Here is an 18,476-nt window from a genome sequence, read left to right on the forward strand (position 1 = left end):
CAGCAATAAAATATGCAACAAAAATAAATTTAGAGGATAAAATAAAACTCAAGTGGTAACTCCTATTGATACATATATTTAAAGACTATTAGCTCTCCAAATGCCAATGGCATGGCCAATTGTTTTCGGATAGTTCCCACTCCTGGTTTGCAACAGAGCTGTGAAATCATAGAAAGACAAAGCTTCTGAGAACCATGCCCCATTAGAGATCCACCTGAAACAGTCAGGATACAGAGATAGCTTTAATCAGAAGACTGTGGTTATAGAACTGTGAGAGGCACAGTTGAATTAAGTGACATTGCCCCAAAGCTGGAGGGTAAACCCAATGGTTAATGGCACATAGAAGTTGGTGCAAGATTTAGTTTCTACCCAGCTCTCTAATTTTATGAATGTTGCTCTACCACCCATGCTCACCCAGCTTTCGAGTTACTCAAAACAAGAGAGACTCTTTCTCACTCAAGGACCTTTGCAATGTTGCTCTCCCTGCCTGAATTGTTCTCCCTGGTCTGTCCCTCTTGCCCTCCAGCATGATCATTCCTTCTCAGCATGTCTACTTCCAGAGAGACTCTCTCTGGACTCCTCTATTAGAACTAATTCCTTTCTTGTTTTCCCAGTCACAACAACCAATTCTTTTTTCCTCTCAGAGCACTTTTCAAAACCTATTTATTTATTTACTTGTTTGTTTTCTGCCTCCCCTCCTAGTCTGTAAGTTCCATGAAGGCAGAATCTTACTACCTTATTCATCACCTCCAACATCCAGCAAAGCACCCGGCCTACAATAGGTAAAGCTCAATAAATACTCGTGGGATTCATGAATAGTATGTCAAGGTTATCAAAAACAAGCAAAATGTGAAAAACTGCAGTCAAGAGAATCCTAAGGAGCCATGACAATCAAATGAAATGTGGTATCCTGGATGGGATCCTGGAACAGAAAAAGGACATCAGGTAAAAACTAAGGAAATCTAAATAAACCTAGGATTTAATTAATAATAATGTACCAATATTGGTTCATTAATCATAACAAATGTTCCATTCTAATGTGAGATGTTAATAATAGGGGAAACTGTGTGCAGGGTAGGGGGATATATAACTCTCTGTATCATCTGCTCAATTTTTCTACAAATCTACAAAACTACAATAAAAAATAAAGTCTATTAAAATACAAAACAAATCTCCTAGTCAACGAAAGACTCTTGTGTGTTATCAACACTATCAGAGCCCAAAGACATTCACTGAAATTCAAGGTTGGGTTAAAATTAATTCTGAAATTTCTGAAATTAATTTTGCTACTTGAATTTTAATTATTTAAATCATCTCAATTGAAGAAAATAATCAGAGACTGGGCCACACAGTCACAGACACTCTAGGAAAAGGTTGATATAAAGAAGCCAGATCTATTTAATCAAAGGGTTTTCATGAGCATTGAAGTATAAACTAAAGAAAAGATTTTGATCAGAGCTGATCAAGCCAGAAGTGGAATTTGCTGTAATTTCCCTAACTTCCCCCGGGGCAGATGGGCTATTGTCAATTGTTGAAAGCTTCCGGAGGGGATGAGGGGACATTGCTGTTTTGACCACTTTAAAAAAAAAAATCAATACAATGCTCCTTGTTTTTATTCCGTGGAATGACTGGGTAGTTACACAGGGGGGAAGATGAAGCCGTGGAGAGCTGACATTAATTATCTGTGCTAAAGGAAATGAAAAGTGGGGGTGAGGAGAGTGATACTGATAGAGGAGAATCCAGGTGATTCAAATGTGCCAGTAATACCCATATTTCCTTTTAGCCAATTGTTACCACTTGCTTTCTACCAACTTTTTCTCAGAATAAATGGCAAAAATTGATAACTTGATGGTTAATTTCTGCCTTAATTTCTACCCTTTGCCAAAGTTCTAATGGCAATATAATGGGCCAATAGGTTAACCAGAAAAGGGAAGGGAAATGAATTTAAGTACTTGCAAGTATAGGTTCTCAATTATGGGAGGTGATATTGGTACCATGACTTCTACATTGAAAATCATAAACATTACACCCATGTCCTGGGGTCAGGCTGCCCAGCTTACATCCTTGACTTATTTACTGTGTGTCTTATGTGCCAAATCTGTAAAATGAGATTAATGACAGTACTTCCCTCATAGGTGTGTTGTGATTACATGAGTAACACCTATCTCTGCTAAAATAATGCTAAGCACATAATATGCACTTAACAAATACCAACAGTGATCATTATTAGCACAATGGAGGAAATTGGGTTAATTGATCTAAAGGGAAAAAATGTACTAAAAGGTAAGAAATTAGGAGAGTGGCAAATGAGGTTGAAAGCATAGCTTCATGACTTTTTTAAAGCAATGGCTCTTAAAAGACCCCCAAAAGGTGGTTCCTCTTGTTTTACAAAGAGGGAGAAGTAAGCACAGCTATCAGGTTCCTCAAATTCAAGGTACAAGTACAGACGAGTGGTGGTTCTACACCTTGGGAGAGGATTATTAATATAAAGGAAGAGAACTCCTTGTTTTTCTTTCATGACCTAGGTGTAGTCATCAGAGATATATCAGTTTAGGAGGGACTTGGCTACTAGATTTGCCTGTAGTTGGACCCCAAAGCCTACCAAAGTAGAGGAACACTTTATAAAAATGAAAGGGGGTAGTGAAGAAGACAAAGCCATGCTCTTGAGTTTTTTCCTCCTGGTTTGTTCCCATTTTAGAAAGAAAGAAGGGGGAGGGGACAAACATAAAAAGAAGGGAAAATAATTAAGAGTAGACTCCGTAAACAATAAGAGATAAAGGTAGCTCAGAGCAAGGTCTTAGGAATGTAGTAACCAGTTGTTCCCAACAGACTAAGAAAAAGTAGTCCTCAATCATTTTATTGAAAACAGTTAATACTGAAAATCAAAATATTTTGTTTAATATAATCTACATCAAAACAGTTTTTCATCATCAAAGTTTATATTTTAAGAATACCTAGGACTGGTTTTATAAGGAATAATATTTAAAAGCTGGGAGAAATCAGGAGAAAGGAGGCAGATGAGAAGCCAAGTAGATGGACATTAATTTCCAATTTGGAGCAATGACAAATTCCCTGCATTGGACTTGGAAGGGTAAGGAATTAACTTCACAGTGCCTTTTGAGTTTCTTTGTCTTCATTCCAAATAGTCCTGTCATAATTCTAACCTTTTAGAGGAAGAACTCAGGAAGGCAGAGATGTTTAGAGTTCAAGCTTTAATGCTATGCTTTCCATCACAAAATAGAAACAACACTGAATTTTTTGAACAAGAGAAAAGCTCACCAAGAAGTAGTAAATGGGGGTGGAGGTATAACAAAAACCACAGCAGAAAAGCAGCACACATCTCACAAAGCAGCACTCAATCTCACTTTCCATTCTATTTGGACTTCACATAAAAGAAGTCAGCAAAGCTCTAACCCATGGAGTCTTCTGCTCATTTACAGGACAAAATGCCACTGAGAACAGACTAGAACAAAATTAGACAGGTTTTCTGGACACCAACGTGCAAAAGAGGAGTCTTCAATTCTATTAAGCAGTTCACAGTCAAAGGCTTAAACTACTTATGAACCACACTCCTAGGTTCTAGTTTGTCTAACACAAAAAGCATGCACAAATGCAAATATCCTATATTACCCAGTATGTTTGGAGATACAGGTAGATTAAAAACAAAAAACAATAATAATTAAAAAAAAAAAAACAAAAAAACAAAACACACACAACCATGCCTGTTTACCTTGAATGGGATAAGAATAATGTGCTGGGCTTGGCTGGCTTGTGGTTAACCCTGTAGTGCAGGTAAGAACACTGTGTTGACTTGGAGATGGAGTCTGAGTTAAACCACTTTCAGGTTTCATACCTGGCCACAATGCACCTGAATCAGATAAATTGGACCAATTACAAACAAAACACTGGAACTGAGGAGCATGGTTATGCTTTCAAATATCAGCCAGTAGGTTTAAAATCAAAATCTTAAAACAAAAATAAATTTGCTTGTAAGAGAAAATTATTGAATCTCCCACTCGTAATATACCACAAGCAAATACAATTTCAAAGAATTGGGGAATGGGGCCATAGAAACAAAAATCTTGTCAAAAACCCAATAGTGATATGTATGTATGTAAGTTCACTTCAATGGTTGGGGAAAATTGATCAGCAAAGGGCTACTGACACCCTAGCACTGTTGTAGAGTGCCTGACATTCCTGTAGAGTGATAAATCATTTATCTGCATTGTCTAGGTAGGAGACATTCCACATACGTTTAAAATTCACTTACCCATTAAACAAGCACCAGATTTTTCTAAAATGTATGTATACTTCTCTGCCTTCTTAAGCTGGTTATTTTATTACCTTTATTTCTTCTGATTAGGAAAGACATACCTGCTTACTTTTATAAATTAAAAAACATTAACAGAAATATAATTTCTAATTTTTAGAAATAATAAAGTCATATATAATCCCACCATCCAGACTTAACCGCTATTCACAGTTTGCATAAGAGTCACTCAGATTTCTTCTGTTTACTAATCTCTTTTTTCTTCTTTTTAATAAAAATGGCATGTTACATGCTGTTCATAATTTGCTTTTCCACATAATACCTGAGACATATCTTTCCCTGTTAGAACATATAAGACATCATAGCTATTCACTTTTATTTTTATCACAAGGCTCCTAAGTGACAATCTTTCTAAAAAGTATTTATATCCTTTCCTGCCTTCTTAGCAGGGAGGAAATAGTGACCATACCTTTTCTCAGATCTATACTGTGCTGTGCTATGTACATTACAGAAACATCCCCAGAGGCTACTGCAATATGTGAAGACATTTGCTTAGTACTAAGTAGAACTCAATTATAGTTCTATGATTTGAAGGCTCTTGTATCACTTTGTCTTTTCTCTGTGATCTGTCACTTCTTGACAATCTCCTGTTTCTGGCCGTATCTCCTTTTTCATTTGCAGTAAACTAGGAAACCATTAAAAAAGCTTGCTTCTACACGACAGCCTAAGGATATCCTTTATGAGTGAAGAGTGTTTGTCATAAAAATTTTTTTTTTTTTGGCCGCGCTGTGCAGCATGCAGGATCTTGGTTCCCCAACTGGGGATCGAACCCATGCCCCCTGCATTGGGAGCATGCAGTCTTAACCACTGGACTGCCAGGAAAGACCCCAAGTTTTTGTCATAATTTTGGCTATGCAAAAGTCTATTAAAAACCTCACTGTAGGGAGGAGATATGGGGATATATGTATAGGTATAGCTGATACACTTTGTTATAAAGCAGAAACTAACACACCATTGTAAAGCAATTATACTCCAATAAAGATGTTAAAAAACAAAACAAAACAAAAAAAACCTCACTGTGCTCTGAATAGTTATAGCTACTGGATCAATACAGTTGAAGCTGATAATTAGGCCCAAGAAGATTCATCAAACACATTCCAGGTAAGAAATCAATACCAAGGTCAGCCACAGATTCAAATTCAATATTACCTCACTTCATATACTCTTAATCTGATAAGAAATTTATAAATATATAATGCTTTGAGAATAAGGACCTCTGCTTCACCAGGGCATTCACATATCTTAGTGTAACTCAGATCTGTAAAATTTGTTGATAAGTAAATGTAAGAATAGTAAAAGGAGATGTGAAAATCTTAAAAGGTTCACAGTGGAACATGGTAATTGCCTTGTCTCAAACTTTTTTTTTTTCATTGAAGTATAGTTAAATTTACAATGTTGTGTTAGTTTCTGCTGTAGAGCAAAGTGATTTAGCTACACACACACACACACACACACACACACTTTTTCAGATTCTTTTCCATTATAGATTATTACAAGATATTTAGTATAGTTTCCTGTGCTATACAGTAGGTCCTTGTTATTTACCTATTTTATATACAGTAGTGTGTATGTGTTAATCCCAAACTCCTAATCTATCAAACTAAAGCATTAAAAAAACAAGACATATTCTTTTCTCACCTACTAAACACATGAAATAACATATTTGAGGAGATTAAGGAATGCTGACATCTCCAGCACGAATTAGGAGGGTTGCCCTCCACCCTCTTCCACCCCTTGGTTCATGATGATTTTCAGTCTTGCCCAGGTAAGCCACAGCTTAATTCCTTGTTATGGCTGACATTTAACAATGAAAAATATTTGAGAATGTAGTTTTTTTAAACATTTATGATGTGTAATTTGAATATTAGTGCTAAGATTCTTGGTGGTTGACTATCACACTTTTTAGAAACATAGAAACAACTTGCCTTTTCAATGTCACAATAACTTTCAGATTTATTGTAATCAATGTGTTTTTTTTCTAAATAGGTTCTGAACCTGAGGTGTTGGGTTTGGAAACATGTTTATTATTACACTGTCCTAAAATACTATCTTACTAATAAGAATAGTATTAACTGAGAGAGTTTTGCTAGTCTCATTATTCAGTATGTATCTTTAAAGTTTCAAAATGTAAAATTTCTATAAACTGGTCCATCTTATAAGGTCAGAAATTAGTGCAAAATGTCCAAGACAAGTAGAGAAAATAATAGATAGTTTTGAATGTTTTTGGGCAGAAACATGAAGTAGCTATTGAATATTATTTTATGAGGAACAGAGGAATAAAAGACAATAATATGGACACTGCCTCCAGTATCACTGTAGCCCTGCTCTTTAAGTGTGTGTGTATCTATCTGTCTATCTTCCTTTAAAAGCACTCTTTCCAGAATTCCAAGTAACAAGTAGCATGACCAAATGGTGTGACTGTAGAGCACTAATGCCAGCAGCAAAGAAGAAATGAAATCCTGGCTTCCTGCCTCCTGGTCCACTGTTCTTTGCCTACAAGTAGACTTTCTCAAGTCATTTTAAGCACCAAGAGCCTGATGCAGAGCAGCAGCTGATCTAAAAATGGCAAAGGAAGTCTGCCTCTGAGTGCTGTTCTCCTGCTGCCCCACAGTGGGGTCTTATCACAAGCTCTACCCAAGTTTCTCAGCACAAATACTTCCCCCCTATTGGTTAGTCACTAACCAAACTAATCTGAGCAGTTCACTTTGCAGTAATATATATCAGAGTAGTGGAAATTTAGAGAAGATTAGTTTGGTTAAGAATTGAAGTACATATAAATGCTAAAACAACCACATGAAAGAATATCTTGTTGATTTAATACCTCACTGGGATGAGCTCTTATAAATACTAAGTAATTTAATCTGAGTACTTTTGTTAACTATAAGTAGATGTATATTATGGAAAATATAGAAAGTGAAAAGAAAAAAATTGCATAGTCTCATCACACACACAAAAAATACAGACAATTCTCATTTTTGCACGGGACTGTGTTAACTGAAACCTGTACACATTGGAACTGTGTCCTCACTTTGCGTGGTTCCTTGGTAACTGAGATCAAATCTGTACTGCCTGTACTGTTAACATTCAGTTTTTCTTCCAAATTATTCTTTATGTACATATTTTTAAAAACTACTAACTTGGTATATTATATTGTATTTTCAGTTTAATATACTGCTTTTTTCAATTAATAATAAACTTTTTTCAAGACACTAAATATTCTTTAAGAATATGATTTATAATGGCTACACAGTTTTCCATTCTACGGATACACTGCAATTTAACATATACCTTTCAATTCAATATGTCTGTTGTTTCCAATCTTTTGCTATTATAAATAATGCTGTGACGAATATCTTGGTAGTAAATTTTTGTGGTTATCTCTAATTAATTCCCTAGGATAAATCCCTAAAAGTAAAATTACTGAGGGATATGGCATGAACATCCTTAAGACTCTTAACACATACTGTCAAATCTCCATCTCATATTAAAGTTCTTTTAAAAGAAGGTAGAACAATGGCAGTTAAGCCAATCTTTTATGAGCCCCTAAAAACGAACGAGTACCCTTTCTCTCACACGTATTCATGCAGATCACTGGAAGTTAAACCTCAAATCCTCATTCTACCATCTCACCAGATTTCTATATAGCTCTGAAAAGATATGACCACCATTCCTTTACTTTTAAAGATTAGTCATAATATGGGCTTCTTAGATTTCCTCTAGTCTTTTCTCACTTCTTTAAAAGGAGGAAACTTTTAAATTTCAAACTCAACTCTGAGATTAACTTTTTCATACAGACCTAAATGTATGAGCACTTCTGGAATTAAACAGACCGGGGTGCACTTCTAATCCTAGGCATTTACTAACTGTATGACCTCAGGTTAGTCACTTAATCCTTCTAAGCCTGTTTCCTCATCTATAAAAAGGGATAATGCTGCCACTTACTTTTTAGGGTGGTCCTGAGGGTTACATAAGAAAGTATTGTAAAGTGTGAAGCACTCATTCTCAGCATACTGCTTGCGTAGTAAGCACTCAATATTATTACAATATATTATTAATACTGTATAAATATATAACATACAATCGTATTACAGTAAGATTTTCTAAAGCTCTGTTTACATCTGAAATAAAATAACAGACTAGCTAATCTAGTTTTAGTGCTAACAGGCAACACTAAGATAATAAAATTACCAAAATCTTCACAAGAAAAAAAGAAATGGAGTCTTTTTTTTAACTGAAGTGTAGTTGATTTACAATACTGTGTTAATTTCAGGTGTATAGTATAGTGATACAGTTTTTTTGTTTTTTGCAAATTATATTCCATTATAGGTTATTACAAGATATTGGGTATAATTCCCTGTGCTATACAGGAAGAAATGGAGTATTTTACATCTGACTGATATAAAGAAAAGAAGCCATGTGTTAAAACATAAGAAAATGTCTTTCAAAAATACAGTCACTTTAAAAAGCATTATACACACACACACACACACACACACACAAAGTATTATAAACATTTCCTTAAAATTTCCTTTATAAAATTTGAGAATATGCCATACCTATCATTCAAAGGCAAATTAAGCTAATGAACAGTTCTCTCTGAATTACTGATAAGAAAAACTTATTAAACAAGTTTCCCTCACCCCCAATTATTAAACATAAATAGATTAATAAAAGAGCCTGTTATAACCAATATTTCTTTATAAAATAAACACTGTTTCCTTCAAGTTTTTAACAGGGATCTACCTATTTTACAGATTTTTCTTTCTTTCTTTAAAATGAGGGAAATGCTGTTGTTATAAAAGATACCATAATATCTAGGACCTATATGCACATGGCATTGTGCTAGGTTTTCCAAAATCTGAGTTCAGAGATATAATAGGAGTTTTATTTAACACTGAACAGCAGAAATAATCAACTGTTCAACAATGTCATAAAGGGCTTTTGGCTTTCTAATAAAGAATTTAAATCAAAACAGAGAGTAAAATAAAATGTGAAATACTTTATACTTGCTGGCCTATTGTTAGCCAGCTGTTGATAAATTAGCTTTAATATATGCAAAAAGAAATAAACACAAACATATTCACAGAGTCCTGCTTCCGAAAGGACTGCTCAGTCTTGTCTGGTTAAATATATCAGAAACATAAAATTTTAGTGTATACCGACAGGCACTGAGGCATGGGTGTACAAACAGGAAAACAAGAGCATTTCTGTTTCTCTTCTCTCATGAAGTTATCAACTACCACTATCATTAAACATAACCCCCAATTTTTGTTTCTAGTAGTTATCAGGAGCTAAGGAATGCTAACAAGCCTCAAGATAAGAAAGCTGTCAGTATCATAAAAGAGTAGCCAAATAGGCCAGGAAAAGTAGGAATCTCAAAACCAAAAGCAAGCAACACCCAGAATCTGTGGCAATCTGAAAGATTTCTCTAATTCCTAGCTAGTTTCAATAAAGGCGACACAGTTATAATTTTATTAACATATTGAATATTTTTTTAAAAATACAGTATTCTCTTAATTTTCTGACACCAGTTCTAGGAAAGCAGGGAAGGGGCAATAAACCACACTGACAATATCTATCAATTAACACACACACAGAAAAAGCACAGATATTAAGTGCCCAAAGAACCTCAAACTGACTTCTAGTAAATCATTCTAATTTATAGTTCATGTACAAGATACCTAAAACCAAAGAACAAAACTCTCTATGCACATGATAAGGTTGTACAAAATTGGGGATTTCCCCCTCTAAGACGACTTTCTGGTTCAGCAGAGCAACAACTGCTCAGTTTGGGGCAGCAGGGAAGGAGAGGGAGAAATTGACAAAACAGAGCGGGGTTGCGGGGGGCAGAAAACTATAAGGTATATTCCATCTGGATATGTAGATTACTTGGTTTTAGCAAGAAATTAGCCACCTCAAAATATATTTGTCATGGTATCATGTTTTGTATGAAGTAAGTCAAATCAACAGTAGTAATTCCTCAAAGAGTTTCCAAACACTTGAAGATTCCAAGCTTTACAGTCAAGACTTAGTATCCTGGAAATAGCTACATTATGGCAGATAAACAACTGAGTATTGAGAAGTTATGATTTTATATGACATGCATCAAATATACTGCTGGGAAGTTGCATACCCAACTTCTATCACGCCTGTGCCTGAGCAGTGCTCTGCCAAGAACAACGTGGCATCTCTCAGCTTCCTGATCAGCCGTGCTCGCTTTTGGGGGAAAGACGGAAATTTCTGGGGGATAAAATCAACATTCTTAGCAACTGCTCACAATAGAATGCCTTACCGAAAGGAGGTAGTCCATATGTTTGGGTTGCCTGAGGGTAGACAGCATAGGGTTGAGACTGCTGCAGTGGCTGATACTGAGTCTGCCCAGGGTAAGCAGTTTCCGAAACAGGAACTGAGAGGATATGTGCATAAGGTCTAGAAAAGTTCAAGAAAACAAAAACTTTCATGTGAGAAAAGTAGGGGAAATAGCTAATACCACTAACAGCAAAGAATCAGCAATGAGGAGACTAACCTGCCACATAAAATGTCTCTTACTATGGTCAGAAAGTAGAATTATTTTTTCCTTTCCAGGTTCTACTGTCACCTACCTAACAAACAATTTTACAGAAAATTTAATAGTTTCAAATATCTTCCTCCCAAGGTCCAGTTACTATGCCTCAAACATTTGTGGTGTGCCACATGCAAGGCCCTATGTGAGATACAAGTATGGACTAAACTCGTTTACGCCCTTATGTCTAAATATAGAATAAAACCCTAAAATGACAGAAAACTGGACAGAACAGGATTGGCAACTGGCTCCATTCTCCACCTAGCCCTCTGGGCCAAACTAAAGTTCTGAGAGGGAAAGTGGGACTTAGAGAAGAGGGTGAGGCTGGCAGAGAAAAGGTAAGCAACCATATTAGAAAACAGGGAGTACAGGTGTGGCCCAATATATCCAGATCGAGACTATAAAATAGAAGTCACATAACTAATAAAATCCAGGAAGTTCTAGAAAGGACACAGAATTGCCCCGCTGATATTTAAGCCAGGGTACACTGCCACTAGTTGGTGACAACCGCATCAGGTTTAGCTAGAGATTTGAACTTAACAGTGAAACTTCTGGGATTTTAAACTAGCTAGATGACCTGGTCATTTTATCCATGGAATAAGATGGTGCCACATTTTATGCACTGAATTTTTAGATACCAGTTATTTTATTTGATAAGTTATGCTGTACTTATAAGCAAGAAAGTGTCATATGTACCATATAGATCATAACAATAAAATAATGGGGGAAAGGGGTGTTTCAGAAAGGAAAAGATTTTTTTCCCCCCAGTTTTGGGGAAGAAGAAAATGAAGGAAGCCTATAAAGAAATGGTCTGTGAGCTGAGCAGATAGCATGTGCAGAAATGGGAGAGAAAGGGTGTTTTAGGAAAAGAGAAAAACTCTGGCAAAGGTACAGAGGAAGGGCTTCAGCCTGCAAGGAGCACATATTATATTAAGGGAAAGTATAAGAAGACAGACAGCAAAGACCTTGAATATGAGGCTAAAAGTGTTCAACTGGGAGTCACTGAAATTGTTGAGCAAAGAATGACAAGATCAGAGCTGTTCTTTAATAAAGATTAGTTTGACATTTCTTTGTAAAATGGATTGCGGAGGGTGCTTGAAATACAGGCGGTTAAAAAATGTAATGCTATTTTAGTTAAGTGGTAAGGAGGTCTGCATTAAGATAGAAGGCATAGGGACTCCCCTGGTGGCGCAGTGGTTAAGAGTCCACCTGCCAACGCAGGGGACACGGGTTCGAGCCCTGGTCCGGGAGGATCCCATGTGCGGCGGAGCGGCTGGGCCCCTGCGCCATAACTGCTGAGCCTGCGCTCTGGAGCCCGAGAGCCACAACTGCTGAGGCCCGCCCACCTGGAGCCCGTGCTCCGCAACGGAGAGGCCGCCGAAGTGAGAAGCCCGTGCACCACGGCGAGGGGTGGCCCCCGCTCGCGGCAGCTGGAGGGGGCCCGCACACAGCAACGAAGACCCAACACAGCCAAAAATAAAGAAATAAAATAAATTTTAAAAAAAATTAAAAAGGAAAAAGATAGAAGGCAGAGATAATAAGGTGTCCTGAGTACAGCAGGTATACAAATATTTTTTGAACGAATGAATGAATTTGGAATACGCAATATTCACATCTCAGTAGACCCTAAAAGACTGAATTTGAAAATTTCTATTCTTCTTAGCCAGATCTGAGACCAGGAAATAGCTCAGGTTGTAGCTGTTAATCAAATCACGTGAGAATGATTTAAAATCTTAGTGACTTCAAATGGATTAATCTCCAGATATGATAAAGATCATAATATCATTTTTTATATAGTGTCTTTATAGCTCAAATTATTTTCTTATCTTCTTCATAATGATCTCAGAGAATAGTTTCAGTCATTTCACAGAAGAAGAAAACCACATGAAAATGACTGGCCCAAGAATGCTATTAGTGTTAATACCAGGTTAGAATTTGGAGAACTCATTGAGTTGACTTTTCAATTAGCTCATTTTTTTAACTGACGCAAAATTCAAAAGGAAAAAGTTTTCTTTTTATAACATACCCATACATATCACTCACCTCTGTTACCAAAGGTGAGTGTTCTTTACGTACCCTGCCTATGTAAGCACATCAGAATTTATCCCAGTTTAATAAAGCACACTTGTATGTATCTATGTATGTAGGCTCACTCTATCAATGCACAACTGCTGGCTCGAATATACACACTGTTCTGCACCTACTCATCTTGGAGATGATTAACTTAGTGGACCTTAAATGCTGATCTTACCTCATGAGGCCCAAAATATTGCCTCTTAATGACTTCAACCCACTAAACCTGTTTAATCTCAAGCCTAGTTCTACTCTTGAGGACACTCCTAAAACAATAAACTGAACATAGATTAGGCTGAGAAGTCCCAGTCCGAGGCTGGCTTCAGCTTTTTAAATTGATCTCTCTATTAAAGTAGAGCAAAGAGAGAATGATCAGAGGTCAATCAGTAATATGTTTTCATCACTAATGGTACTTTGCATTTTTCAGTGCCTATTCATTTTGAGCAAGCTCCTGGGTAACAGTGATCTATTCCAGACAATCATCAACTTTTTAAAAGGATGTTACATAGACTATATTTAGAGGGAATGAAAAAACTGGAGTAGGGAAGAACAAGAAAGGTGAAAATAAGTTAAATGTCAACTTAATAACTTAAATATCAAGTTAAATTTTGCAATGAATCTAGAGAAAAAGCATACAGATTTTTGAAATAATTATTCAACTTACTTTGCAGAATACATTTGTGAGGTATAATCATTGGATGAGCGAGGGATGTAATCGGTGCATGTCATAACTGAAAGAAAGATATCACCAGGAAAAAGTTAGAACATTTTAAAAATGAAATGGGGAAATTTCATGTCTCACTGTATAGTCTTTCAAACTAAATAACAGACTACAACTTGGGCATCAGAAATTTAGAAAGACTATGCAGTAGGAAATACCTCACTCTTCTAATAATGGGTTTAGAGACTTTTAGAGACAGTAAAAGAAGCTAGAATGCAAGGGGTATGGTAAAGTGCTTGAAAGTCAGTACCAACCGACCTCTGCCTTCACCCATCACTGATCTACAACCATAGATGAAGCAACTTCCTAAGCTCTCAGCTGTGCTCATAGGCAAACTTAAAATGCAAGATCTATGTCTAGGAAACCACATTATACTTCTTCAGCTTATTCATTCTCTGGGTGCTTACCCTATTCTGAATAAAAGGTCATAAGAATGACTTGCAGGAAGACAGATTTGGAGCAAGAACCCAATTTTATTAGAAAACTGTAGCTACTGCTGTATATAATCAACAGCAGAAAGATGTAAGTATGCTTCTGTATTACTATTTTTTCAGCTTTGTAGTAAAGGCTTTACGTTTGGCAAAGCAGAGACACACCTGAGGAACTGATGTAATACTCTGATAAACCATCAAGTAAAGAGACTTTCACAGCTAGTGTCCTCTTCACCTCCATGACTTCATCCAGAATAGATACCGTCATGAGGCTTGACCCTAATGATTTCATCTGGGATAAATACTGTAAATATTCAACTCAAGTTTGACAGATAGCAGAATCCTATTCATTAGCACTATTTCAGTCCATATTGTAGACAGAGTAACATCACACAGAGCTTGTACCAGACTCCTGAACTGTTCAAGAACTTCCTTCAACAACTATAAAGGAGGTTGCTCTATTGTGATTAGGGACTAAGGGTGAACCAACTAACTTTATGTCTAGCTGGGTTCCCTGAGTGTCTGACCCAAAAAGGGAACCCTGATCAAGATCAGATGCAGGGCCAATTCATGCCCAACAGTACGATAAATCATCACCAGTGAGTTTATCATGAATCTTGTCCACTGCCGTTGTTCAAAGTCTTTGAAAATACTTAATGGCAATTTGCAGATTATGTTAATCCACAATCACTTTGACAAAAATGAAGGGGATCTCAATTAGATCTAAAGTTCTTAGCATTCATCGCATAGAATGGAAGTTCATTTGAATTCTACATAATGGTTCCTTCTCTGCTGACAAGTACATTCAAAAACCCAAATCCTTCTCCTCCTCTGATTTAATTTAATCCTAGAAGAGGTCCACAAAACATTCTGGGAGATCTAGGCCAATTTTTACTTCTCTAGAGAATGAATGAGCCTTGATCTTTGCAGCACTTGGGAGCTATGAAAGGCTTATAAAGAGTCAGGGCAAGGGACTTCCCTGGTGGTCCAGTGGTGAAGAATCCGCCTTCCAATGCAGGGGACGAGGGTTCGATCCCTAGTCGGGGAACTAAGATCCCACATGCCATGGGCAACTAAGTCCGCGCGCCACAACTACTGAGCTTGTGCGCCTCAACAAGAGAGCCCGCGTGCCGCAAACTACAGAGCCCATGCGCCACAACTAGAGAGAAGCCCGCGCACCGCAACGAAGAGCCCACGTGCCGCAGTGAAAGATCCCGCATGCCTCAAGGAAGATCCCGTGTACCATAACTAAGACCCACTGCAGCCAAAATAAAGAAAGAAAATAAATAATTAAAAAACAAAAGAGTCAAGGCATAATCTGCTTAAAATCTGTAACTTCTCTGTCCCCTTGCCAAGCTGTGGGACAGCTGCCTTCCTACTAAATTGCAAAAGTATTAAGATCATTATTGTATGTGCGCTAAATACCCAAGTTTTCTGTTCCCTTGTGACAAAAAATTACATGTGAGGTGGGATAATCAAGTTTCAATGACCTATGTCAGCTACACAACAAAGCCAGACCCCAGAATAAAATTACACAAAATGGAAATAGAACCCAAATTTCTTTAGCTTTGTGTAAATAAATTTGGATGTGTTTAACTTTGTACTGGTTAAAAAAAAAAAAAAAGCAGTGGAGATTAAGCAAAACCTTGAAATATATCCTGAAGGTAAAACTAACACGACATCCTGATGAATTTGTATGTAAGGAATGAGGAAAACGGGAATACAGGATAGTTTCTAGGTTTTCAGCTTGAGTAATTAGAGGGATCGTGAAACCACTTCCAAAGATGGGGAAGTTCGGGAAGAGGACAGATTTGGTGAGGGCTAAGGGAATAAAAAGCTTTCACACATTTTAAGTATGACTTTCCTTTTAAATACCTAAGTGGAGATGTCAAGTAGGCAGCTGGATTCACAAATGAAATTAGGGGAGAAGTCAGACTGGAAATACAAATTTGGAATTCGTTAAGAATGTATAAAACATTTAAAGTAATGTAATAATGGATGAGAGGATGCAGAAAGAGCAAAGATGGTAGACTAGAACCAAACCCTGAGGCCCACCAACATTCAGAGTTCAGATAGTAGAAGAAAGGCCAGCAAAGGAGAAAGGTGGGAGAAAAAATAGTGGGAGGCAGGATACAAGGAGAGAAATGTCACTAGAACTAGCACTTTCAGTTACTGAAAGTATCTAATGACCTTGACAAAAGCAATTTCATTGGAAGAGTGGTGACAGAAGCTAAATTTGAGAGGGTTGAAGGGTGAATGGGAGGTGAGAAAGCAAGGGAGGGCAACTCTTTCCAGAGGTTCCAATGGGTCATGGAACAAAGAGAAGGTCTATATCTAGCAGGGGATGTGGACCCAAAGGACGGTTTTTTAAGATGGTAGATACTGAATCATGTCTCTTTACTGACAGGATGGATTAAGAAGAGAAGAACATGACGATGCAGGAATGGTATTAGGATAACCAAAGTACCAAAGTCCTTGGGGGAGGTGAGAACAAATAGGGTATGAAGCACAAATAAAAGGTTTTACCTTTGACAGGAGCAAGAATACTATTCCAATTCTGACAAGAATGAAGCAAGATAACATGGGTACAAACACAAGTAGCTTTGAAGATTTGGTGCTGGTAGGATAATAAGGGAGCTTCCTGTCACAGAGAGCTTCTATTTGAGAAGGAGTCACCAGTTAAGCATGAAGAAAGGTGAATGAGTATAGGTGCTTCGAGAGGAAAGAAGTGGTGTGAAATATTAAAAGGTAAAACTCATGAGTAAAATGTAGTAGGGTGCCCACTTGAGGCCCTGTGAGTAAATAGTCAGCTAGGTGTATAATTCATCCAATAATGTTCAGCTATTTGAATGCACTTATAGAGAAGGTGGAGAGTTGGATTAAATTATGACTGGGGTTTAGCAAGAAGAGCACAAGAGGCCAAATTATTGAAGGTATTTGTAAGGGAGTAATTATAATAAAGAACCATAGAATCTATGCTGAGTAAAAAGGGACAGGAAAACAAGAAGGACATTATGGGTATTGGATAGGTCATCTACATGGATGTTGAACTTACCAAGAATAATAAGAGTCTGGATGGAGAAGAAAAAGAAGATCTAGTCTTTAAAGAGCAAAATGACTAGGAGTTCAGTCTGAGGTAAAAAGAAATGTGGGGGAGGGACATAAATATAGACTTCAAAGGAACTAGAGTTTTTGAGAAAAAAAGAGAAATGGTTTTCAAGAAGCAAGAAGACAACTTACCTCCGGGCCCTGAAGTTTATAAGGAACAGGCCTTTTTCTTGGGGATGAGTGAGATATTAAAAAAATTAGAGTAGACACTTTTCATTGATTAGAGCAGTTTCCCATATGTATCAGAATTAGCTATCTTCTTGAAAATGCAGATTCCCATCCACATCAGGTCTACTGAATGATAATCACTGAAGATGAGGCTAGAATTCTACATTACAAACAAGCACTCCAGATGACTCTTAGGTATGCTGAAAGTTTGAGAACCACTGGAACAGCATCTTTGAGGAAATAATATATACAACTCAAGACATACCATTTTTTTTTTAAATAGGCACACCATTTTTTAACACACGGGAATTATATAAGGTTAAGCATAATCATCTTAAGATATATCCCCCAAACAAGTATCTTTTCAAAAAGTGTCTTACACAAATTTATCCTTTTAAAGTGTGTGGGAAAATATGGAAGGGCACAGCTATTGGGGTGGCCAAAAAGTTCGTCCGGGGTTTTTCCGTAAGATCTCATTTAATTTAATTTCAAGGAGGACTATTTGCCCTATGGAGCATACCACCACGCTATGTCAGAGAAAGCTCATGTTTCCACAGGAAAAAAAAAAGAACATTCTACGAATTTTTGTCTAATGCATGAATATAACTGTTCTACAAGAGAATAAGGGTTGGTAAGTGGACCCCTGAGATGGATCTCCCTCAGGGCCCAGTATCAATCTTGGGCCCTCGGGGCTTACTTTTCTTTTTTTGGCCTAGATGGATAGGTAGAATTATTTGGTTATTAGGAAGGTAGAAAAATATCAAGCCCTCTGGAGAACAGTCAGAGGTTGGCCCACAAACTTTTCTGATTTTCAGTAAGGCACTATTTATTACCTTTAGAACATCCAACCTCAAAACAAAAACACAATCACCAATCCCTGGGGAGTGAATTCCATGTTATTTTGTTCCTTAGCTGGTATGTCAATAAGGCTTATAGGAGAGCACAAGGATGAACACACAAACAAGGCAATGAAAGGATTCTGGATATTCTGAGACAAACAAGGCAATCAGTGGAAACGAATTATAAAAGAATAGCATCACCTGGTCACAGGAACACCTCTTCCATGGTGCACAGAATATGGTA

General features: G+C 37.0%; 1 protein-coding gene across 6 annotated transcripts in view; it reads right to left on the reverse strand.

Annotated features, from left to right (window-relative positions):
- Positions 1-18,476, reverse strand: part of EYA3 (EYA transcriptional coactivator and phosphatase 3) — a 91,524-nt gene that overhangs the window by 34,742 nt on the left and 38,306 nt on the right. For 4 of the 6 annotated variants that reach the window (XM_068539270.1, XM_068539269.1, XM_068539272.1 and 1 more), the window contains 3 exons: positions 13,630-13,696; positions 10,623-10,759; positions 3,731-3,868 (listed from right to left, as the gene is read on the reverse strand). In XM_068539270.1, the coding sequence (XP_068395371.1) occupies positions 3,731-3,868; positions 10,623-10,759; positions 13,630-13,696 (342 nt within the window). Of the gene's footprint in view, positions 1-3,730; positions 3,869-10,622; positions 10,760-13,629; positions 13,697-17,357; positions 18,472-18,476 lie in introns of those variants that run through there. The other 2 variants (XM_068539274.1, XM_068539273.1) reach the window with 2 other exon arrangements.

This window comes from Eschrichtius robustus, chromosome 3 (genome assembly GCF_028021215.1).
Source record: "Eschrichtius robustus isolate mEscRob2 chromosome 3, mEscRob2.pri, whole genome shotgun sequence".
Lineage (NCBI taxonomy): Eukaryota > Metazoa > Chordata > Mammalia > Artiodactyla > Eschrichtiidae > Eschrichtius > Eschrichtius robustus.